This window comes from Oncorhynchus nerka, linkage group LG11 (genome assembly GCF_034236695.1).
Source record: "Oncorhynchus nerka isolate Pitt River linkage group LG11, Oner_Uvic_2.0, whole genome shotgun sequence".
NCBI lineage: Eukaryota > Metazoa > Chordata > Actinopteri > Salmoniformes > Salmonidae > Oncorhynchus > Oncorhynchus nerka.
Window position 1 is genome coordinate 61014310 of NC_088406.1, and position 25733 is coordinate 61040042.

The following is a 25733-nucleotide window of genomic DNA, read 5'->3' on the forward strand; positions in this document are numbered from 1 at the left end:
TGCAGATGCGACCGCTCGCTCTGCACTCGGCTAGTTAACCGACTACTTAACTTAGCCGGTTGATTGTTGCCCACGCGAGTAAGTTAGGCTAGCAGGCATTTTAGCTAGGTAGCCTATGAAAACTAAAAGTAAAATCATACTGTATGACAGAACCATAGACCGTCTTGCCAACATGGAGGATGGCATTGGCGTTCAACTAGTCTACAAGTAGGTGAGTCAAAGAATTTTTTTTTTCTTGCGCGCGCGCGCACACACACACACACACACACACACACAGAGAGAGAAATCAGTACCATGGACAGCCAAGTGATATTTAGCAACACTGATTGGACTAAATTGTTTTTGGAATCATTAAAGTTTGCTTTCTATGTATTTAACTGAGCATATACAGCCTTGTAGATTTGATGATGTTTAAATGTTTAAGTGTAAATAGTGCTGGAATAGCAGAGGCAGTGCTCCTGTTGTCTTTGCGATGACTTACAGTAACTCCAGTAGTTAATACAGTGCCTTTCAGAAAGTATTCAGGCCCCTAGACTTCTACATTTTGTTACGTTACAGCCTTATTCTAAAATAGATTGAATAGTTTTTTCCCCCATCAATCTACACAGAACACCCCATTATGACAAAGCAAAAACAGGTTTTTAGAAATGTTTGCTCATTTATCATTCAAACTCTTTCCCCAGTACTTTGAAGAACCTTTGGCAGCGACTACAGCCTCGAGTCTTCTTGGGTATGATGCTACAAGCTTGGCACATCTGTATTTGTGGAGTTTCTCCCATTCTTCTCTGTGGATCCTCTCAAGCTCTGTCACGTTGGATTGGGAGAGTTGCTGCACAGCTATTTCCAGGTCTCTCCAGAGATGTTATGGGCTCTCAAGTCTGGGCTCTGGCTGGGCCACTCAAGGACATTCAGAGTCTTGTCCCGAAGCCACTCCTGCGTTGTCTTGGCTGTGTGCTTAGGGTCGTTTTCCTGTTGGAAGGTGAACCTTCGACCCAGTATGAGGTCCTGAGCACTCTGGAGCAGTTTTTTATCAATGATCTCTCTGTACTTTGCTCCATACATCTTTCCCTCGATACTGACCAGTCTCCCAGTCCCTGTCGCTGCAAAATATCTACATAGCATGATGCTGCCACCACCATGCTTCACTGTAGTAATGGTGCCAGGTTTCCTCCAGAAGTGATGCTTGTCATTCAGGCCAAAGAGTTCAATCTTGGTTTCATCAGACCAGAGAATCATGTTTTTAGGTGCCTTTTACTGAGGAGTGGCTTCCGTCTGGTCACTCTACCATAAAGGCCTGATTGGTGAAGTGGTGCAGAAATGGTTGCCCTTCTGGAAGGTTTTCCCATCTCCACAGAGGAACTCTGGAGCTCTGTCAGAGTGACCATTTGGGTTCTTGGTCACCTCCCTGACCAAACCCTCTTCCCCGATTGTTCATAGGAAAGCTCCTGTCTCGCCACTCCTGTCTCGGAGCTCTACGGACAATTCCTTCGACTTCATGGCTTGGTTTTTGCTGTGATATGCACTGTCAACTGTGGTACCTTTTGTAGACAGTTGTGCTCCTTTCCAAATCATGTCTAATCACTTGAATTTAACACAGGTGGACTCCAATCAACTTGTAGGAACATCTCAAGGATGATCGATGGAAACAGGTTGCACCTGAGCTCAATCTCTAGCCGCATAGCAAAGGGTCTTAATATTTATGTAAATAATGTATTTCTGGGTTTTTTTTTAATCATAAATTTGCAAAAAAAAATGTTAAACGTTTTTGATTTGTCATTATGGGGTATGGTGTGTAGATTGCTGACATATACACTGCTCAAAAAAATAAAGGGAACACTAAAATAACACATCCTAGATCTGAATGAATGAAATATTCTTATTAAATACTTTTTTCTTTACATAGTTGAATGTGCTGACAACAAAATCACACAAAAATGATCAATGGAAATCAAATGTATCAACCCATGGAGGTCTGGATTTGGAGTCACACTCAAAATTAAAGTGGAAAGCCACACTACAGGCTGATCCAACTTTGATGTAATGTCCTTAAAACAAGTCAAAATGAGGCTCAGTAGTGTGTGTGGCCTCCACGTGCCTGTATGACCCCCCTACAACGCCTGGGCATGCTCCTGATGAGGTAGCAGATGGTCTCCTGAGGGATCTCCTCCCAGACCTGGACTAAAGCATCTGCCAACTCCTGGACAGTCTGTGGTGCAACGTGGCGTTGGTGGATGGAGCGAGACATGATGTCCCAGATGTGCTCAATTGGATTCAGGTCTGGGGAACGGGCGGGCCAGTCCATAGCATCAATGCCTTCCTCTTGCAGGAACTGCTGACACACTGCAGCCACATGAGGTCTAGCATTGTCTTGCATTAGGAGGAACCCAGGGCCAACCGTACCAGCATATGGTCTCACAAGGGGTCTGAGGATCTCATCTCGGTACCTAATGGCAGTCGGGCTACCACTGGCGAGCACATGGAGGACTGTGTGGCCCCCCCAAAAAAATGCCACCCCACACCATGACTGACCCACCGCCAAACCAGTCATGCTGGAGGATGTTGCAGGCAGCAGAACGTTCTCCACGGCGTCTCCAAACTCTGTCACGTCTGTCACATGTGCTCAGTCTGAACCTGCTTTCATCTGTGAAGAGCACAGGGCGCCAGTGGCGAATTTGCCAATCTTGGTGTTCTCTGGCAAATGCAAAAACGTCCTGCACGGTGTTGGGCTGTAAGCACAACCCCCACCTGTGGTCGTCAGGCCCTCATACCACCCTCATGGAGTCTGTTTCTGACCGTTTGAGCAGACACATGCACATTTGTGGCCTGCTAGAGGTTATTTTGCAGGGCTCTTGCAGTGCTCCTCCTGCTCCTCCTTGCACAAAGGCGGAGGTAGCAGTTCTGCTGCTGGGTTGTTGCCCTCCTACGGCCTCCTCCACGTCTCCTGATGTACTGGCATGTCTCCTGGTAGCGCCTCCATGCTCTGGACACTACGCTGACAGACACAGCAAACCTTCTTGCCACAGCTCGCATTGATGTGCTATCTTGGATGAGCTTGTGTGGGTTGTAGACTCCGTCTCATGCTATCACTAGAGTGAAAGCACCGCCAGCATTCAAAAGTGACCAAAACATCAGCCAGGAAGCATAGGAGCTGAGAAGTGGTCTGTGGTCACCACCTGCAGAACCACTCCTTTAATGGGGGTGTCTTGCTAATTGCCTGTAATTTCCACCTGTTGTCTATTCCATTTGCACAACAGCATGTGAAATTTATTGTCAATCAGTGCTGCTTCCTAAGTGGACAGTTTGATTTCACAGAAGTGTGATTGACTTGGAGTTACATTATGTTGTTTAAGTGTTCCCTTTATTTTTCTGAGCAGTGTATATATATTTTTTAATACATTTTAGAATTACGTCTGTAACATAACAAAACGTGGAAAAAGTCACGGGGTCTGAATACTTTGAAGTAAACTGTCGAAAACATGAACTTGCTTGACCATGTTACAGGTCATATAACTGTTCGTTAAATGCAATATTTGCTTGGTGGACTTCACCGGACAGATGTTGCTCTCCAGTTTTGTGACGTATCTGAAGTTGAATTTGTTCCTCCACTGTGTGACTGTTCTCTTTTTGTTGCCACGGCCTCATTGTATATCACGGTGGCATATGAACTAATGGGTTATAGAGCAAACGGCACAAACACCACAACATAGGTTGTAATATGGCTTTTTTTACTGGCTTGGCATCCCCATAGATTTGACCTAAGCACCGCTAATGCACATACACACAGAAATATACATGGAGGTGACAAACATTTTCCGCTGAGATGCAGCTGTGTGTGTTTACATCCAGAAATATCAGGCGTCTATGCGTCAGTTCCACTCTTTGTTTGAGTCTGACACCTTAGGTTACAAGTGACTGACCCAGTAATAGCACCAGCCCCCAGGGGAAATATCAATACACTGTCTGTCTGTATCCCTTTTACCATAGTATGCTACAGTATCGTTTAACTACAGCCAATGCCTGCGTTCCAAATGGCACCGGATTCTCTATTTAGTGTCCATAGGGTTCTGGTCAAAAGTATGGCAATAGATGGGATGTTTGAGATGCACAGTATGTGCATCTATACAGACACTACTGAGAAGAGCAAAGCATAGATACTGGATTCGGAACTGTGTGGGAAAAGGACATTGTGAAAAGAAAATGTCCCAGCCAGCACAGTACCATTCGGGTCCGTCAATAGTGTGAAAAGGGTACTAAATCTTTCATGCAGAAAGCTACAGAAAAACCAGCTTAATGTGAGGAAGGATGTATCCTGTTTCAGCTGCTGTTCAAATAAAAGAGAACAGCGTTTCTGCAATGTCTTCGATGTGTTACGAATGTCTTATAAATGTGTTACGAATGTCTTTTGATGTCTTATAAATGTGTTACGAATGTCTTTTGATGTCTTGTAAATGTGTTACGAATGTCTTTTGATGTCTTGTAAATGTGTTACGAATGTCTTTTGATGTCTTGTAAATGTGTTACGAATGTCTTTTGATGTCTTGTAAATGTGTTACGAATGTCTTTTGATGTCTTGTAAATGTGTTACGAATGTCTTTTGATGTCTTGTAAATGTGTTACGAATGTCTTTTGATGTCTTATAAATGTGTTACGAATGTCTTTTGATGTCTTGTAAATGTGTTACGAATGTCTTTTGATGTCTTGTAAATGTGTTACGAATGCATTTTAATGTTATGAATGGCTTACGATGTGCTATAAATGCATTATGCATGTGTTTTTAATGTAGTATTTACTGCATTTAATGTATAATGTCTTAAGTTGTGTTCTGATGTCCGTTTCAGTACAAGTGCTCCCTCCCAGACCTCTCTCCAATGCGAAAGACACACGCCTACCACAAAAACTGCAGCTCCACTTTTGAGTACTTGGACTTTGGGTTGAACACTTACTGACACTTAAGACATTTCAGCTTTTAATTTTGAATTTATTTGTAAACATTTCTAAAAACATAATTCTACTTAGTAACGATGGGGTACTGTGTGACACAAAATCTCAATCAAAATCTCAATTGAATCCATTTTAAATTCAGGTTGTAAAACAACTAAGTATGGAAAAAGTCAAGGGGTGTGAATACTTTCTGAAGGCATTGTAGCTCTTCTCATCTTTCTATATTAATGAATTAAAGTCTGTGTCCCAAATGGCACCTTATTCCCTATATATTCAAAGTCGGGGTCCCCTCATGGGGTCGACCTGCAGTCGCCAAATAAAAACATATATAATTTAGGGAGAAAAAAAACAAGAGTACATATTATTGTATGAGGCAATATACAAAAATGTTTAAGAATGCATTGATTTGAAGGTTATTTGTTGATGTAAAAATCTAAATGTATCAATTTTAAGGTTGTGTAATGAGATCTGAGTCCCCAGGTCTCCGCTGTTCAAATAGTTTGAATACCACTGCCCTATAAAGTGCAGTACATTGACCAGAGCCCTATAACCCCATTTTAGACACATGCACCCTCGAGATCTAGTTCCCCTTTCAGTATGCGGAGACAGGAAGTTCAAGGTCATCTGACTACCTGCATTGGCGTGAGACTGGCCGACATGGCGGTGAATCCTTCGATGTCACTGAAATAGATGGTGACAGAGTCGTAGGTTTCCGCCCGCACCGTCTTCCCAGCAATCAGCTGGACAGCCACCGATCTATAAATACAGAAACCAAATCTAAAACAGACACACACAGACAGACAGAAGCACTCGCACACAAACATGGAGGGAATCGCATGAACTTCGCACCGCTTCTAAAAGTGGACAATGATACTCTGGTGTTTCATATACACCAGATTATGTTGTCATCCACCCCCACCCAGGTGTCCACAAGACAGGCCGCTAGCCAAAGGAGAGGCAGACATGAACACAGCAAAAAAGAAAGACAGACACAAAGAGAGAAATAAAGACAGAATATTTTTTTTTTTTAAAAGGTTGCTCGTTTACAATCAGCAAACCTTCTTTCCTCATCTGCATCGAAACCGAAAGGAGACAAGTGTGTGTGGGAGTGTGTTACCGTGGCAACATCTGGGTGAGGAGGCCCTCGGCCCTCCTCTTCTCCTCCAGGAGCTGGGCGGTGCGCTCGCTGACCACCTCCTCCAGGTTGGTGGCATACTGCTCCATGCGGGACAGCAGGTCATCCAGAATGTTCTCGCCCACGCTGGTGGGTGGTGACACACAATTACATGAGAAAATAACACACACTTGTACAGCACAAACGTATACAGTGCATTCGGAAAGTATTCAGACCCCTTGACTTTTGCCACATTTTGTTACATTACAGCCCTATCCCCCCCCCCCCAATCTACACACAATATCTCATAATGACAAAGCAAAAACAGGTTTGTAGACATTTTTGCTAATTTATAAAGAATAGGTTGGATGGGGAACGTCTCTGAACAGCTATTTTCAGGTCTCTCCAAAGATGTTAGATCGGTTTCAAGTCCGGGTTCTGGCTAGGCAACTCAGGGGCATTCAGAGACTCATCATGAAGCCACTCCTGTGTTGTCTTGGCTGTGTACATAGGGCCATTGTCCTGTTGGAAGGTGTCTTTCACCCCAGTCTGAGGTGTGAGTGCTCTGGAGCAGGTTTTCATCAAGGATCTCTCTGTACTTTGCTCCGTTAATCTTTCCCCCGGTCCTGACTAGTCTCCCAGTCCCTGCCTTTGAAAACCATCCCCACAGCATGATTCTGTCACCACCAAGGTTTCCTCCAAACGTGACGCTTGGCATTCAGGCCAAAGAGTTCAATCTTGGTTCCATCAGACAATAGAGTCTTGTTTCCACCGATTGCTCAGTTTGGCCGGGTGACCAGCTCTAGGAAGAGTCTTGGTGGTTAAAACTTCTTTCATTTAAGAATGATGGAGGCCGCTGTGTTCTTGGGGACCTTCAATGCTGTATAATTTTTGTGGTACCCTTCTCCAGATCTGTGCCTCGACACAATCCTGTCTCGGAGCTTTATGGACAATTCCATTGACTTCATGGCTTGGTTTTTGCTCTGACATGCAGTCAACTGTGGGACCTTATAGACAGGTGTGTGCCTTTCCAAATCATGTACAATCAATTGAATTTACCACAGGTGGACTCCAAATCAAGTTTTAGAAACATCTCAACGATGATCAATGGAAACAGGATGCACCTGAGTTCAATTTCGAATCTCATAGCAAAGGGTTTTAATACTTGTAAAAAACAGATACCTTATTTCCATGTTTAATACATTTGCAACAAAAATCTAAAAATCTGTGTTCACTTTGTCATTATGGGTTATTGTTTGTAGATTGATAAGATTTTGTATTTATTTTATCAATTTTAGAATAAGGCTGTAACGTAACAAAATGTAGGAAAAGGGAACGGGTCTGAATACTTTCTTAACCTCTCTAGGGTAGGGGGCAGCATTCGGAATTTTGGATGAAAAGCATGCCCAAATTAAACGGCCTGCTACTCGGGCCCAGAAGATATTATATGCATATAACTGGTAGAGTTGGATAGAAAACTCTAAAGTTTCCAAAACTGCTAAAATAGTGTCTGTGAGTATAACATAACTGATTTAGCAGGTGAAAACCTGAGAAAAAATCCATTCAGGAAGTAGTTTTGTTTTTGTTTTTGTAGTTTTCTATTCAATGCCATTACAGTATCCATTGACTTAGGACTCCATTTGCAGTTCCTATGCCTTGCACTAGATGTCAACAGTCTTTAGAAATCGTTTCAGGCTTGTATTCTTATAAATGAGAGAGTAAGACCAGTCTGAACGAGTGGACCCTAACGTGACGCAGAGTTTTTTCAGGCGTATGTGCATTTCTTGTTTACCTTTTGTATTGACAACGTTATTGTCCGGTTGAAATATTATAGATAATTTAAGCTAAAAAAACAACCCGAGGATTGAATATAAACATCGGTTGACATGTTTCTATGAACTTTACAGATACAATTTGGATTTGAGTTTGAGCCTATGGATTACTGAAGAAAACTCGCTAACAAAACTGAGGTTTTTGGATATAAAGAGACTTCATCGAACAAAAGGAACATTTATTGAGTAAATGAATGTCTTCAGATTGCCACCATATGAAGATCAAAGGTAAGGGATTCATTTCATCTCTATTTCTGAGTTTTGTAACGCTTCTGCTTGGCTGGTTACTGTTTGTAATAATTTGTCAACTGGGCTATGTTCTGGGCTAGGTATGTTCTGGGCTAGGTATGCTTTCGCCGAAAAGCATTTTATAAACATGACACTGTGGTTAGTTTAACAAGAAGTTAATCTTTAAACCTATGTAAAATATGTTTTGTTTTCTGAATTTTTATAATGAGCATTTCTATAATTGAATTTGGCGTTCTGCAACCTCACTGGATGTTGGCCAGATGCGGACGCTAGCGTCCCACATACCCTAGAGAGGATAATGCACTGTACATGCATGCACACACAAAAACATACACACATACAGTATGAACTCAGAAACACACACACAAACAAACACAGACAATGGCACATGCACACATAAAGGTGCGCTCATAGGCACAGGCACACACACACACACACTACAGGAAAGGGTATTAGTTGGATGCTCAAAGGAAGTTTGGTTGGTTGTCACATGGATATGCGTGTGTATTTCCTCTGTACCTCGCCTTTCCTTATCTGTTGCTCCCCATGCTACCTTCTCCTCCTTTCCTTTTCTCTCCCTCCCTCTCTATCTCTGAGCAGGATTAATGTCATGATGCATGTTGACAGTGCCTGTCCCTAGAGACGTGTGTGTGTGTGTGTGTGTGTGTGTGTGTGTGTGTGTGTGTGTGTGTGTGTGTGTGTGTGTGTGTGTGTGTGTGTTGTGTGTGTGCTGCACTGCATGTCCATCTCCCTCTCTCTCTCTCTTTCCCAGGAGTCTGCCCTGTTTTATCCCTAACCTGTATAATGGAGCCTCCGCCACTCTGCAACTCTCTATTGTTCTTTCCTAGTACATCACCTGGGTTCAAGTAGTATTGGTTTGCTATTCAAATACGTTGAGCGTTTGCTTCAGCCTGCCTGCAGTGCCAGTTGGGCATGGTTGAACATTTTGGGACAATTTTATTGGTTCTATTGTGCCAGGCATGCACGGATAAAGTGTCTGAAAGAAAACAAATATGATTTGAACCCAGTCTGTGTGTAACGTGGCCAACTGCCCTCTCAGAGATCTTTAGTCCCAACAGGGCTTTTATTGCCCTTGACACTACAACATTTAGAGCACAGGGTACTAAACACACAGGTTGTCAAACTGAACTGCAACAATAAATAAAAAAACTTCCCATCTTAGGAGTGATGGGGTTGAACCGACAAGATCTTCAAACATCTTGTTACAATACTGTATCACTGTGTTCTTGTTCTGACATCTGTGATATACACAGTGTACAAAACATTAGGAACACCTGCTCATTCCATGACTTAGACTCACCAGGTGAATCCACTTGTTAAATTCACTTCAAGCAGTGCAGATGAAAGGGAGGAGACAGGATTTTTAAGCCTTGAGACAATTGATACATGGATTGTGTATGTGTGCCATTAAGAGGGTGAATGGGCAAGACAAAAGATTTAAAGATGCACTATGCAGAAATAGTTGTTTTGGGTTCTGTTCTCAGATAATGCTTTTTCCGTAAAGTTTTTAAAAAATCTGACACAGCAGTTGCATTAAGGAGAAGTCTATCTTTAATTCTGTGAATACCACTTGTGTCTTTTATCAATGTTTATTATGAATATTTCTGCAAAATCACCAGATGTTTTGGAATCAAAACATTACTGCACGTAACGCGCCAATGTAAACTGAGATTTTTGGATATAAATATGCACATTATCGAACAAAACATACATGTATTGTGTAACATGATGTCCTATGAGTGTCATCTGATGAAGATCATCAAAGGTTAGTGATTCATTTTATCTATATTTCTGCTTTTTGTGACTCCTATCTTTGGGTGGAAAATGGCTGTGTTTTTTCGACTTGGCTCTGAACTAACATAATCATATGTTGTGCTTTAGCTGTAAAGCATTTTTGAAATCTGACATGATGGGTAGATTACCAAGATGTTTATCTTTCATTTGCTATATTGGACTTGTTAATGTGTGAAAGTTACATACTTCTAAAAAATATTTTGGAATTTCACGCGCTGCCTTTTCAGCGGAATGTTGTCGAGGAGTTCCGCTGCGCTAGAAAGGTTAATTATTGATTTTTTTGTATCTCTTACTTTTTCTACTTTCAATTTTTTAGGTATTTTCTTAAAACCGCATCGTTGCTTAAGGGCTGGTAAGTTAGCATTTCACTGTAAGGTCTACACCTGTTGTATTCGGCACATGTGACAAATAACATTTGATTTGATTTGAAGCATTGGAGTCAACATTGGCCTGCATCCCTGTGGAACGCTTTCCACACTTTGTAGAGTCCATGCCTCAACAAATTGAGGCTTTTCTGAGGGCAAAGGGGGGTGCAACTCAATATTAGGAAGATGTTCGTTATGTTCTGTACACTCAGTGTATATGTGATTGTGCACTGCAGTGTCTCACCAGCTGGGGCAGAGTCTCTTTACGGTCACTCTGAGGGAGGAGAAGTCTGGTCGGTCACTGGGCCTCTCACTCCAGCACGCCCCCATCAGAGCCTCCACACCCTCTGGACACTCTGCCCTGTCCGTGTGGGGCCTGAGGGGGCTACCTCCGCCCCCCACACACACCCCGGCCTTGACCCTCTCCACTATGTCTGGGGGGGAGAGAGACTGTTGAATAAGACAGTGAGGAGGAGAGAACACACCCCAGAGCAGCGAGGTATGGGGGTCTCTCTCTACATACCTCTTGCCTCGAGGTTGTTGTTGGGGATATGGAAAGGGCCCCTGCGGTACACCACCTCCTGAACAATAATGCCAAAACTGTAGACATCCCCCTTCTGGGTGCCAGAGGAGGGCATGCTGTCCCTCAGCAGTTCCGGGGCCCTCCACAGCAAGGCTGGGAAGAGAGAGGGGCTTAATGTATGAGAAGCTCATGTTGTTAGTTATACTGTTTACAACTGTGTATCTGTAATCTCTGTCTCTCTTTCTCCCTCTTCTCCTTTCTTCTTTCTCGCCCCTTTCACTTTATTGTAACTTTACAAAATTCCAAGGTTTTCCAGAAATCCTGGTTGGAATATTCTGGATATGCTGCTTATTCTCTCCTGATTCAGAGAAACTGGGATTTCTGGGAAACCTGAGAATTTGGGGAATGTTACCCAGAATGTTGCGACCCTACACTCACATGTCCAGTGTTTTTTAGACCAGCCCTCCTCGTCCTGGCCGGGGGGTCTTCTGAGGAGACTGAGGCCATGGTCGGTCACCTTTAGGACGAAGCGACTATCCACCACACAGTTAGATGACGACAGGTGACCATGGGAGCGCAGGGGGCTGCGGTGCAGGTAGTCCATCCCCTGAAGCAGACACACCTTTCAGTTTATTAGGACCAATTCCCCCACAGACTGGAATTACACTGATATCAACTTCCACTTCAGTTTTGTTTGCCTTGTATCACGCCCATAGAGACAGCCATAGACATTATGTAACTCATACGGCATGAAAAATCGAGAGTTTTGAGAAAATGTACCTTGACAATGTCCAGCATCAGGGAGAACTTGAAGCTCCAGTGAAGCTTAATGGAAGCATTCTTCAAAATGTCCTGGAGTTTGGGGGATGCAATTGGACTTTATGCTCGTGATGTATTGAAGATGCAGTGAAGGGAGGGTTATGTGCATTTAAAGCAGTGGTGTGTGTGTGTGTGTGTGTGTGTGTGTGTGTGTGTGTGTGTGTGTGTGTGTGTGTGTGTGTGTGTGTATGCGTGTGTTACCTGCAGGCTCCCTTTAGGACAGTACTCAGTCAGCAGAAAGAACTGTGGAGGTTCCAGACAAGCACCAATGACGCTGCAGATGTTTGGGTGGCTCAAATCTCTACACTGCACACGTGTGTGTGTGAGAGAGAGAGAGGAGTCCATATAAAACAGATATGACAAAATAATAAACTTACAGAATTTATAACATGTACATTAAGCACTCCACTCTCTACTAACACTCGATAACAGACACAAACACCACAACGAGGAGGGCCTCACCTGCTTCAGTTCAGTGAGCAGCTCTCTGTTCAGACACACACTCTTCACATTCAGCAGTCGCACTGAACAGATGTTCTCCTGAAAGCACCAGGGGGAACGACAGAGCCAAAATGGCAGACTAAAAATAACCCAAATCCCCATGTTGATGATGATGAAAAATACATAATGGCACAGCCTGGCTTCTAATCGGCATGATCATTTCATTAGATGTCAGTTCACAGGACCAGGTGTCAGAGTTTGGGACACCTGCATAGAAAGTCTCAAAGTATACACTACCGGTCAAAGATTTTAGAACACTTACCCATTCAATGGTTTTTCTTTATTTTTACTATTTTCTACAGTGTAGAATAATAGTGAAGACATCAAAACGATGAAATAACACATATGGATGGAATCATGTTGTAACCAAAAAAGTGTTAAACAAAGCAACACATATTTTATATTTGAAATTCTTCAAAGTAACCACCCTTTGCCTTGATGACAGCTTTGCACACTCTTGGCATTCTCTCAACCAGCTTCACCTGGAATGCTTTTCCAACAGTCTTGAAGGAGTTCACACATATGCTGCTTTTCTTCACTCTGCGGCCCAACTCATTCCAAACCATCTCAGTTTGGTTGAGGTTGGGAGATAGTGGAGGCCAGGTCATCTGATGAAGCACCCCATCACTCTCCTTCTTGGTAAAATAGCCCTTACACAGACTGGAGGTGTGTTGGGTCATTGTCCTTTTGAAAAACAAATGATACGCCATCCCATATGGTTTGGGACTATCACTGCAGATTGCTGTGTTAGCCATGTTGGTTAAGTGTGCCTCAAATTCAAAATAAATCACAGACAGTGTCACCAGCAAAACACCCCCACACCATAACACATCCTCCTCCATTCTTTACGGTGGGAAATACACATTCAGCTATCATCAATTCACCCACACCGCATCTCACAAAGACATGGCGGTTGGAGCCAAAAATCTCAGTTTTGGATGCCAAACCAAGTGGTTTCTTGGCAGTAATTCGACCACGAAGGCCTGAACAGTTGATGTTTAGATGTGTCTGTTACTTGAACTCTGTGAAGCGTTTATTTGGGCTGCAAATTCTGAGGCTGGTAACTCTAATGAACTTATCCTCTGCAGCAGAGGTAACTCTGGGTCTTCCATTCCTGTGGTGGTCCTCATGAGAGCCAGTTTCATCATAGCACTTGATGGTTTTTGTGACTGCACTCAAAGAAACCTTCAAAGTTCTTGACATTTTCCATATTGACTAACCTTCATGTCTTAAACTAATGATGGACCATCATTTCTCTTTGCTTATTTGAGCTGTTCTTGCCATAATATAGACTTGGTATTTTACCAAATAGGGCTATATTCTGTATACCTCCCTACTTTGTCACAACAAAACTGATTGGCTCAAACGCATTAAGAAGAAAATAAATTCTAAAAATTTACTTTTAAGAAGGCACACCTGTGAATTTAAATGCATTCCAGGTGACTACCTCATGAAGCTGGTTGAGAGAATGCCTAGCGTGTGCAAAGCTGTCATCAAGGCAAAGGGAGGCTATTTGAAGAATCTCAAATGTAAAATATATTTTGATTTGTTTAACACTTTTCTGGTTACTACATGATTCCATATCTGTTATTTCATAGTTTGTGTCTTCACTGTTATTCTACAATGCAGAAAATAGTAAAAAATAAAGAAAAACCCTTGAATGAGTAAGTGTTCTAAAACTTTTGACCGGTAGTGTAGTTATTCCACTTCTGAGGCATGGTGGGGATGGAATATAAATAACGTCTAGCCCTGAAAAACTCTGGGCCCAAATGATATTCCCCCTCTCACCTCTCACTCCTCCTCCAGTCAAGTAAGTTTTTAGAAAAATTCAAGGCCCTAATTTCAACATTGTATAAGTAAAGTGTTGCCAATATGGACAAGCAATTGATTCGCACTTATAGGAAAAACTCAAGGCCCTAAATGCAACATTGTAAAAGTGAGCAATGAGGACAAGCAATTCTCACTTTATAGACGGCCGTTCTGTGGGAGGATGGTTTGTCCTTCATATTTCCCAGGATGGACTCCAGAGAAGCATCGATGGACTTGGAGTTGAGGTACGGTACCTGTAAACACACAACAATCCACATTATCATGCACTTTATTATGAGCGTGTGTGTGTGTGTGTGTGTGTGTGTGTGTGTGTGTGTGTGTGTGTGTGTGTGTGTGTGTGTGTGTGTGTGTGTGTGAGAGAGTTTCTCTGTGGTCCACTGTAGCTTAGTTAGTTGGTAGAGCATGGTGCTTGCAATTCCAGGACAGCTGGTTTAACTCCTGGGACCACCCATACTTAAAATGTATGCATCCAAGGCTGTAAGTTCCTTTGGATAAAAGTATCTGCTAAATGACATATGTTAGTGGAAAACCTGCATTAATTAGTTGATCCTCAAAGTCATTACACTGAATCATTTGTTATTTCTCCTTAGTTGTGGTTTTCATTAAACAACAAAACAGGGCACAGTAACTGAGAGGAGTGGGTGCACAAAGTTGAGTACCAATTCATAATAGTAAAGGTACTGTAGTATGGTCATTGAAAAATGTATAATGATGAAATGATGCGATAAAATTTAGCAGAGGAATAGAAAAAGTGCTTGCTTCAGTAACACTGCAGTTTATGGGAAAGGAGAGTAAGGTGGTACTGTAGGGAATATAGGCTTTGGGGGGTTTGGCATCAACCAAAGATAATATGCAACGTCATCAACTGTGCAGTCAGGCATCAGATGTTAGCTGATACGTTAAACACCTATCCAGACGTGAGAGATCTGGCAAGTGTCTGCTGTGTAGTCAGATGCTAGCTGATACGTTAAACACCTATCCAGACGTGAGAGATCTGGCAAGTGTCTGCTGTGCAGTCAGGCATCAGCTGTTAGCTGATACGTTAAACACCTATCCAGACGTGAGAGATCTGGCAAGTGTCTGCTGTGTAGTCAGATGCTAGCTGATACGTTAAACACCTATCCAGACGTGAGAGATCTGGCAAGTGTCTGCTGTGCAGTCAGGCATCAGCTGTTAGCTGATACGTTAAACACCTATCCAGACGTGAGAGATCTGGCAAGTGTCTGCTGTGTAGTCAGATGCTAGCTGATACGTTAAACACCTATCCAGACGTGAGAGATCTGGCAAGTATCTGCTGTGTAGTCAGATGCTAGCTGATACGTTAAACACCTATCCAGACGTGAGAGATCTGGCAAGTGTCTGCTGTGTAGTCAGATGCTAGCTGATACGTTAAACACCTATCCAGACGTGAGAGATCTGGCAAGTGTCTGCTGTGTAGTCAGCCTGGAACGTTGCCAGTGACTCAAACCCCTCCTCCGATGCCTCACCTTTCCTGCCGAGGACGAGCTGTTCCCCATCATGGTGACATCACCGGGGCTAACCCTCCATAGGACCACAGACACCTTCTTCCGGATGATGTGTTCCCTGTGTCACAGGAGAAGTACTTCCTGGGTCAAAAACATCATGATGACCTACTGCACTTAACACTATATGGGCAACGACATCGAATTGTGTTTCTCCTGAGAAACTGTGCAGGTTTTCTATTGTATGCAAACCCCATATAACAGTGCCAAGCAACGTCAAAGCCTGTTCCATGGGGGTGCAGTGCATATGCAACTGTTGGAATTTCCACTCTGTCACACATGCATGTGTTTGTGCCTGGGTCACAACACTGGCACCTGTTCAACAGGATTTTTATACACAATGTCAAATATATTTAATCTCCTTCATTTACAGGTAGGGGAACACAATTGTCAATTCTTGTTTCATGCATTTAGATCATTTTAGTGTCTGCAAGAATACTGCAGACCTATTATATGGGACTTGCACACAATTTAAAATCTACTAACTTGCTCTACATAATAAACAATGGCATAACATGTTTCGTGAACACATTGCCTACACGTCGGCTGCAGATAGGGCCTTCACAGTAGTACAGTGTACCATTCTCTCTCTCTCTACTTCCTCTCTCCATTATTAACTGTTATTGAACCATCGTTCTTAATGCTCGTGGGCATCAAGGTCTCCTCCCAGGACTAGCAATCACCACGCCGTTCATATTATTGCATAAATGTTCCCATTTAGGCAAGTCAGTTAAGAACAAATTGTTATTTACAATGATGGCCTAGGAACAGTGGGTTAACTGCCTTTTTCATGGGCAGATCGACAGATTTGTACCTTGTCAGCTCGGGGATTCGATCTAGCAACACTTTTGGTTACTAGTCCAACGCTCTAACCACCAGGCTACCCTGCCGCCGCTAATTTAAAAGTAATCGTTTGGAAAGGAAAATGTATCACATGAAAGGGTCATGTGGGCTAAACTAGAGGCTGAGCCACCGAGACATTGGAGCGAATGTCTTATTCCTAAGGATGATAGTTTCCTGCATGCTCACTCACACACAGGTTGGAGTGGGATCAAACACACACACACACACACACACACACACACACACACAAAAAATTACATGCACGCACACACATGGGGCTTTGGGTGAGTTCATGACGAGAAAAAGATAAGCAAGTGGGTACAGATTCATTCTGCATTAATCCATCTTTTGTGTGAGAGACTTATGATGCCCTCTCCCCACTTTCTTGAATAATGCTGGGATATTCAAAAATGAATCCCTACGTTGGCTGCCAAACTCCTCTAATTACATGGGAGACAGAGAGCGATAAAGCGAGAGAGAGCTCCACACTATGGACTATACACATGACTTACCGGAACAGCGTTGCACGTTGTACATTTGCAACGGCTGGACTACCGCTAGATGGAAAAAGGACAATACTGTGTGTGTGTGTGTGTGTGTGTGTACCTGTAGAGAAGACATATGATAAGTGTCCCGGTGGCCAGGAAAACAGCAATGGTCCCCACAGCTATCGCAAACCTCTTCTCTGCAACACAAATACACATGTACACTGTAGCATAAGCTTTGATGACAGGTCAACAATGCCAAACGGTCACGCCCGAAATACGTGGTAGCATAGACTGTTCTCAAACAAACCTTTTATTAAACAAGGATTTTTATTGCTTTTCATGTGTCACGCCCTGGCCCTAGTATTCTGTGTTTTCGTTATTATTTTGGTTAGGCCAGGGTGTGACATGGGGATTTATGTGGCTTTTTTTGTCTGGGGTTGTTTGTAGTAATGGGATTGTGTTTAGAGTAGTACTCTAGGTAAGTCTATGGTTGCCTAGATTGGTTCTCAATCAGAGGCAGGTGTTTATCGTTGTCTCTGATTGGGAACCATATTTAGGCAGCCATATTCTTTAGGTCTCTTGTGGGTGATTGTTCCTGTTCCTGTCTTTGTGTTTGTTGCACCAGAGAGGACTGTTTCGGTTTTTCACGTTTATTGTTTTGTATTATGTTAATGTTTGAGTTTTTTCTTTATTAAAGAACATGAACACCAACTACGCCGCATTTTGGTCCGATCCTTGCTACACCTCCTCTTCAGAGGAGGAGGAAGAAGAGAACCGTTACATCATGACTCATGTGGAAAATAGATTTTCTCAATATAAACGCCTGAATAAATAAAGGGGAAATAAATCAATAATGTGTAGGGAAATAAATCAATGTGTAGTGTATCTAATGTATTAGATTAAAATTTGAATCTTTATCATCGTTTTAAGGGGATTAATTTATCAATAAATGCGCAAAAGTGGTCAAATAAAACTTTCTCATTTGCATTCTTGCGTCTCTCCCACATTAATCCCTTCTTAACACTAATTATATATATATATATATATATATATATATATATATATAAAGCCCAAACATCAATAAGTTCCACACATTCTTCTAGGAGCCATATGTACAAGTCCCTGTCTGCCAAAGCAAGCTGGAAGCAACGGCAAAGAAAACATTTTCGGACCATATCAAATCCAGATAGAGAATTCCAGATAGAACACAATTGATAACGAAGAATAAAACCCGGGTTACTTCTCAAATAGCATCCTATTCCCATTCACAGTGTTCTACTTTGGACCAGGACTGTGTAGGGAATAGGGTGTCATTTGTAACGCAACCCGTTACATAACCCTGGCTAGACCATTATGAGGTAGACTGAGGTCTACCTAGGTAGCTGAGGGGACTTTCATAAAACGGTATTAAAAGAAGTCCATATTTCAGTGGAAAATAAAATAAAGATTTCCTTTCGTCCAGCAGGCATAAGTGAATAATTCAATGTGTCATTATTTTTGGGAGTCAATTCTCATTCTCTCTGGTTCTTTAGAGGATATATGGGACTCTGGCCCCCCCATTTGGTGTGGTAACACACTGCAAGTGCTGTCAAGTGACAATACTTACATGACATATAAGGACATACAAGCCTGGAGAGGACAGACCACCATGCCAGCTGCCTGCTGTTTTTCATCAAGTAAACAAATGAACTAATCAAACGAATGTACTTTGATAAATTAATTAAGATCGGGAATAAATTATGACTAAATAAATTATACATTTATATCATGAGACCAAAGTCACTTTGCCTCCATTTTGGCACATTTTGGCACCAAATATTTCTGGAAGCTATAGAAATGCATTTATGTCTGCATTCGTTTTTGCCAAATGTATTATATTACAGACAACTTAATGAATACTTTTAAATTATATTATGTGAGCTAAACATAAAAATAGAAACATATATACAACATTTTCCTTATTTCAAGTTTTCTTTTTTGATTACTAATGGTACTTTCCCCACTTCAACATCAAAATACTAATATACATTTTGTCCTTGAAACATTTAATTAAAATACTGTAGAAATCCATTCATTCCTATGGATGACTGTACCTACTGGGGCGTGCCAATATGGCCGACCGATGGCTTCAAAGCCTCGCAAATCATCAGCAATTCCGGGTATATCTACATCATTGCATTAGACTGATAATGAGTATTACCAGAAAGCATGGGACAACATTTAACCAGCAGCTGCATTTTTGGTCATACAGTGGGGCAAAAAAAGTATTTAGTCAGCCACCAATTGTGCAAGTTCTCCCAATTAAAAAGATGAGAGAGGCCTGTAATTTTCATCATAGGTACACTTCAACTATGACAGACATAATGAGAAAAAAAATCCAGAAAATCACATTGTAGAATTTTTAATGAATTTATTTGCAAATTATGGTGGAAAATAAGTATTTGGTCACCTACAAACAAGCAAGATTTCTGGCTCTCACAGACCTGTAACTGCTTCTTTAAGAGGCTACTCTGTCCTCCACTTGTTACCTGTATTAATGGCACCTGTTTGAACTTGCTATCAGTATAAAAGACACCTGTCCACAACCTCAAACAGTCACACTCCAAACTCCACTATGGCCAAGACCAAAGAGCTGTCAAAGGACACCAGAAACAAAATTGTAGACCTGCACCAGGCTGGGAAGACTGAATCTGCAATAGGTAAGCAGCTTGGTTTGAAGAAATCAACTGTGGTAGCAATTATTAGGAAATGGAAGACATACAAGACAACTGATAATCTCCCTCGATCTGGGGCTCTACGCAAGATCTCACCCCGTGGGGTCAAAATGATCACAAGAACGGTGAGCAAAAATCCCAGAACCACACGGGGGGACCTAGTGAATGACCTGCAGAGAGCTGGGACCAAAGTAACAAAGCCTACCATCAGCAAGGGCATTGAAGATGAAACGTGGCTGGGTCTTTCAGCATGACAATGATCCCAAACACACCGCCCGGGCAACGAAGGAGTGGCTTCGTAAGAAGCATTTCAAGTTCCTGGAGTGGCCTAGCCAGTCTCCAGATCTCAACCCCATAGAAAATCTTTGGAGGGAGTTGAAAGTCCGTGTTGCCCAGCAACATCACTGTTCTAGATGAGATCTGCATGGAGGAGTGGGCCAAAATACCAGCAACAGTGTGTGAAAACCTTGTTAAGACTTACAGAAAACGTTTGACGTCTGTCATTGCCAACAAAGGGTATATAACAAAGTATTGAGATAAACTTTTGTTATTGACCAAAACTTATTTTCCACCATAATTTGCAAATAAATTCATTAAAAATCCTACAATGAGATTTCTTTTTCTCATTTTGTCTGTCATAGTTTAAGTATACCTATGAGGAAAATTACAGGCCTCTCTCATCTTTTTAAGTGGGAGAACTTGCACAATTGGTGGCTGACTAAATACTTTTTTGCCCCACTGTATATACCTAACCCAAGCAGGTCTGATACGGGTCAGCTATCAACTCAACACAAAATGATCATGTGAGTACTGCAGAGACTAGAGAAGACTAGGGAAGGTCCATTGGTGTAACAAACACACAGTACCGATATTGATGAAGAGCTCATCTTTGAAGCCAAAGTGGGGTGTGTCCTTCGGTGGAGTCTTCCTCCCTCCTGGCCAGTAGACTTGGACCCCCTCCACTGGCTCATAAGCCTTATTCGTACCAAAGTAATTGGCGATTACCTACCAGGGGAGAAGATAGCATGACCTATGATTACTTAACATTTTTTGGCATATTAAAAGGCTGTGTGTTGAATGCAGCCCATTTCAAGGATGTCAATCACAGGAAGGAGGGACAGGAAGTTCAAGTTCACGAGTCATTTTCCTTTTAGAAATGATCTATGGATGTCACATACCAGTAGATGCTGGCATGATCTTAACTTGCCATAGTAATCAATATAGCATCCACATGCTATCCAAAATACAAGTCAGATCTACTGTAATACTGAATGTCAGTATGTCAATAGGCTTTGCATGCAAATTATCATTATTGTTTTCCCGGTAGGCATTCTCTCACTATTGTGAAGCTCAAAACCTCCTGGCTGATCGGTTTACATTTCCCTTAGATCTTTTTTAAATGTACTCATTTTGTTGCCACATCACTCATTTGCTGAGAAGACATGAGACTTGAAAGGTGATGAGATGCATGGTCGGATGAAGCCACGTTGACAGAAACCAAAATAACATTTGGTTTTGTTTTGAAACCAGCAGCGAGGGGCCAACAGAGAGGGGCCAACAAGAGAGGGGCCAACAGAATGTTGCAACAAAATACATTTATAATAAATAACTGTCATTTGAAATAACTTTAAGGTCCAATATTAAAAGCCATTTCAAGGTGATAATTAAGAGACTGCACTCTCCAGAGCTTTTAGTAGTAGCCCTGATGACCAAGCTGGTCCTAGGTAGGTACTTGATAGAAGAGTAGAGAAGTGTGTGTGTGTGTGTGTGTGTGTGTGTGTGTGTGTGTGTGTGTGTGTGTGTGTGTGTGTGTGTGTGTGTGTTGCACTCTGTATTCCACTGGTTGGGTGTTCAGGATCAGAAATACACTGAAGTCAGACAACTGAAATGTGGGCCGAAGAGATAAGATTCAGGTTGAAAAGCAAAACGACAATAAATTCAGTGGCAAAGAATTAAATCAGCACTGTAATTGTTCAGAAGAGTGTCAACATGGGTGTTAAACTTTTTGACAGGCTGCGATAACAGTGGCTTCAGATGTGAACACTGTAGACGTTAGCAGAAAATAAGGGGAAAACAGAGGGTTGGAAAGGAGGGAGGGAGGGAGAGAGAGCAACAACAACAAAAAGAGAGAGAGAGAGAGTGCAAGAGAGAGAGCGCAAGAGAGAGAGGTTTTATATTATTTTTTCAATACGGAAATAGGCAGACAGTGAGACAGTGGTATGGCAAGATAAAGATGGAGAAATAGAGAGTGACAGAGAGACCGAGAGACAGAGAGTGCGATGTAGGAGATAGAAGGACTGAAAGATAGAGAGTGACAAAGTGATAGAAATAGACAGAAAGGAAGTGTTCGAGTGATAGAAAGAAAACAGAGCGAGTGACAGAGATAAAGAGAAAGTGTGATTAGGGTATTAGCGTCTGACTTTGAACTCCCCGTCGTTCTCTGCGCCCTGGATGTGCTTCATCATATAGGCAGACTCCCTGTCTCCATTGGCGTCCATGGTAACGTCACCCTGGATACCTTTAACGGACAGAGTCCAGAAAACAAACATATGGGCTATCCACACCTCACGTGTCGTCATGTTTGAAACACCGTCATATACAGGTAACTGCCAAAATAAAGGAAACACCAACATAGTGTCTTAGTAAGGCATTGGGCCAAATTAATGGGCTGCTGTTTATTTTTATACAAGGCCCAAAGCATGATAGGATGTAAAACTGCTTAATTAACTCCTGTGTTGAAGAACCTGCTTTCAATATACTTTGTATTCCTCATTTACTCTTTGTTTTTGCAGTTACCTGTACATCTCTCTGTGAGGCAATGAAGCTGCCTTCTTGGCCAGGTCTCCCTTGAAAAATAGGAATTTTGACCTCAATGGGCCTGCTGTGCAAAACATAAAACATCAAATTAAATAATTGTATTATATAAATGAAATATAATCACTCTTGTAAATAACATCTGTAAATAGTATTAATGACCTTCAACTGATAACATACAGGTGAAATGAATCATCCAAAAGGGCTGACCTGTGATGGTTCGGTTCCACATCTTGTGGGTTATGGTGAAGCCGTCGTATGGGTCCCCGCGTTCCGCCAGGGTTTCATTCAGAGCCTGAGCATACAGCCATACAGAGTCATGGGCTATGGCTGCCAGCACCGACACCTGCCATTGGACAAACAGTCAGAAATAGAGAGTTACATATCCTGTATATACACTCTTAGAAAAAAGGGTTCCAAAGATTCTTCTGCTGTCCCAATAGGAGAAACCCATGTTGGTTCCAGGTAGAAACCTTTCAGGTTCCAGGTAGACCGCTCTGTAGAAAGGGTTCTACATGGAACCCAAAATAATTCTAACTGGAACCAAAAGGGTTCTACCTGGAACCAAAAAAAGGTTATTCAAAGGGAAAGGTTCTAGGTTATTCAAACTCTTAAGTTCTAGATTGCCCCTTTTTTTCTAAGAGTGTACAGTATATATACAGTTAAACATAGTAGCTAAGTACCAGACCCGGGTTCAAAATAATATTTGGAAATCGGTCAAATATTTTAGCTGCGCTCAATTGAGCTTGCCTGGCGCAACGGAACCAATGAAATAGTCCCAAAAGCACAAAGCCCACCCCATCTGGCACTCCAGACAGGGTCAATCGACAGGTATGTGTGTGTTTCATAGCACACCTTTTCATTGGGTGCGTAGGCATAGCCAAAGTCCTCTCTGGATCTGCGGATGACGTCATTGGAGAAGTTCCAGTACCTCTGGTCGTTGGGTTTGTACAGAGACAGTAGAAACAGAGCCTGGTAGGCCTGCTTAGCCACGGAGTCATCCACATCTCCTGCAGCACATCAACACCATTCATTGATTCGTCCTGATGTTATAAAATCCCAGTAGCATTCCCAAAAGTCCCCATATAGTATTGTATTGTGTCGTAGGGTGCCAATTGGGACACGCCCTACCTCTTTTCCAGTCAAAGTTGCCAAACATCTCCTCCAGCCTGTAGGGCTCGAAGCAGAAGAAGACGTAGTCCCCTGTGGTGAGGCCTCTCCTGTGGGCCTCGACCAGGAAGTCCCTGACCACCTCCCCACGCGCTGAGATCACTATGACTACAGGGCAAGACACAAACATAGGCTACATTAAAATAACCCTATTAGCATACCAGTTAGCACGCATGGCCAATTACTTCAATGTAAATAGTAAGCTGGTGTGGACATTGGAACACGGAAAACTTACTGCGAGACACCTCGGCAACCTCCTGTAGCATGCGTGCTTGTGTGAGGGCTGTGTGAGTGTTGTCTTGCCCGAGAGGTGTTTGAAATGCCAGGTATTTAGCCACAGTGATGTTACTGACTTCAGCTTGGTACCTTATAGAAATAGAAATGCTAGCTCATTTCATCGGGTTCCTCCCTATGTAGAAGTACATCACATTCCAGTGTCTATTTGAAGTGTATTTATTGTATTATATCCTAATGTATTGTATCGTGCTGCGTCGTATCGTACCTGATTCCCTCAGCAGGGATGATCCAGGCAGGTCTGTGGTCGTAGATAATGCTTATACGTCTCCAGCCAAACTTCTCACAGATCTTCACAAAGAACGAGCCCATCTTGGTGAAGGGGCCAAACACTCTGGTAAGAGTGGGGTAAGCCTGTCACCGCCACAGAACATGGCATGTGATAATGTTGCAACTGTGTACTCCAGATTCTGCGGGATGTAAGTTAGCTACAGATAGTTACTGGCATATGAGTTATATTAAAAAGTGATATTGGACCTTTTTGATGAGAAACTGCTGGTCTGCGCAGGTGGGACTGACCACGGGAATGTTCCAGAAAGCTGCCAGCTTGGCAGTGATCGCACACACCTAAAGAGGGTGTTCTATCGTCATTGGATTGTAAAAATGCAGATAATGTAGTTAGTGCAATGTGATGTGTGATTTGTTTATTCGTGCCGGTGAAGGTGGGGGGGGGGCCTTACGTCGGAGCAGGCGGGGCCGATGAAAGCGCTGTAGTTCCGTCTGTACAGTAGCTCCACTATCTTCCCCGGGCCGTTCACGTCGCTGCACTCATCATCCACGTATTCATGCTCCAGCCAATGACCTGAGGACATACAACACAGTAGCTTACAGTGTTTCTCAGTGTGCTTCAGCCCCTCACAGCGGTTGCATGCAATACAATACAACTTCCTTGTCCATTTGTTATAGCAAACAACGGATCTGCGTTATGTATATTATGTATCACATATGTACTATACAATGTCTCTGTGTACTGACCTGCCAACAGATCGGGACTCCGGTTCACGGCGTCGATGGCGATGAGGGCGCCCGCCCCGATCCTGCCAACACTGAAGGGCATGGAGGTGTTGGGCAAGGACAGCAGCAGGGTGAACGTTGACCCTGCCACCCAGGGCACCGAGGACAGGAAGACAGGTAGCACTAGAGCCCTAAGCAGGAACGCCATCACTCTGGGAGATAAAGGAATGGAAGTATGGACCCTGGTTAATAACTCACTGTGGAGGAGGCTCCATAAAAGGACAAAGCCTTCAGTGAAGCCTATACGGTTTGTGTCTGGGATGTGCTCTGATAATGCGTTAGCTAAGGCATATGATAGGCTCATTATACAGTAATATGTTTCCCAAACTCACTTTGTTTTACTCAGAATCCAAAATGTGTAAGATTTGGGAAAACGTTAAAAGAAATGCTGTTGAATGTAGACTGTTTGAGTGTAGCGATGTGAATGGCCCGGGGTTGAATGTGTAACATTCAACATTGTTTAGAAAAATCTCGACATGACACCTTACACAACATAAAGTAATATAGGCCTATTCACACAAAAAATGCAAACATAGAGAGTACAAACGTGGTTTGTAACGGTTCAATATACATTTCAATATGAAATTCACTTACCAGGCATTCAGTCAAATATTATAAAGACGTGGCATATTTCGAAATGATGTTCTCCGAGGCCCCACTACAGCAAATTACAATTTAGCAACACCTGTTGTCCATCAGTTAGCCTAGTTAGTATATCAAAGCCTCCGTTGTGATGAGCATGCCAACCGTGAAACATAGTCAAATAGATATCCCTCGCAACTGCATCAACTACTGGACAGAGAATACAAGCATGCTCCCTAATTGCCTATGATACATCTTGTGGTTCTCAAATTAATCTTACAACATGTTCGCTAAACCCTGGG

General features: G+C 42.6%; 1 protein-coding gene across 1 annotated transcript in view; it reads right to left on the reverse strand.

The window, feature by feature from the left end:
* si:dkey-37g12.1 (atrial natriuretic peptide receptor 1) overlaps window positions 1-25733 on the reverse strand; it is a 36518-nt gene extending 10785 nt beyond the window's left edge. Inside the window, exons 1-22 of the mRNA XM_029673473.2 lie at window positions 25444-25733; window positions 24811-25001; window positions 24516-24637; window positions 24313-24402; window positions 24044-24189; window positions 23777-23907; window positions 23503-23649; window positions 23227-23381; window positions 22582-22717; window positions 21978-22075; window positions 20424-20562; window positions 16962-17040; window positions 15477-15573; window positions 14124-14222; window positions 12121-12198; window positions 11860-11964; window positions 11620-11691; window positions 11278-11446; window positions 10840-10992; window positions 10561-10750; window positions 6059-6202; window positions 5574-5697 (exon numbers count right to left, since the gene is read on the reverse strand). Coding sequence (XP_029529333.2) covers window positions 5574-5697; window positions 6059-6202; window positions 10561-10750; window positions 10840-10992; window positions 11278-11446; window positions 11620-11691; window positions 11860-11964; window positions 12121-12198; window positions 14124-14222; window positions 15477-15573; window positions 16962-17040; window positions 20424-20562; window positions 21978-22075; window positions 22582-22717; window positions 23227-23381; window positions 23503-23649; window positions 23777-23907; window positions 24044-24189; window positions 24313-24402; window positions 24516-24637; window positions 24811-24997 — 2661 coding nt within the window. The 5' untranslated portion in view covers window positions 24998-25001; window positions 25444-25733. The remainder of the gene's footprint in view (window positions 1-5573; window positions 5698-6058; window positions 6203-10560; window positions 10751-10839; window positions 10993-11277; window positions 11447-11619; window positions 11692-11859; window positions 11965-12120; window positions 12199-14123; window positions 14223-15476; window positions 15574-16961; window positions 17041-20423; window positions 20563-21977; window positions 22076-22581; window positions 22718-23226; window positions 23382-23502; window positions 23650-23776; window positions 23908-24043; window positions 24190-24312; window positions 24403-24515; window positions 24638-24810; window positions 25002-25443) is intronic.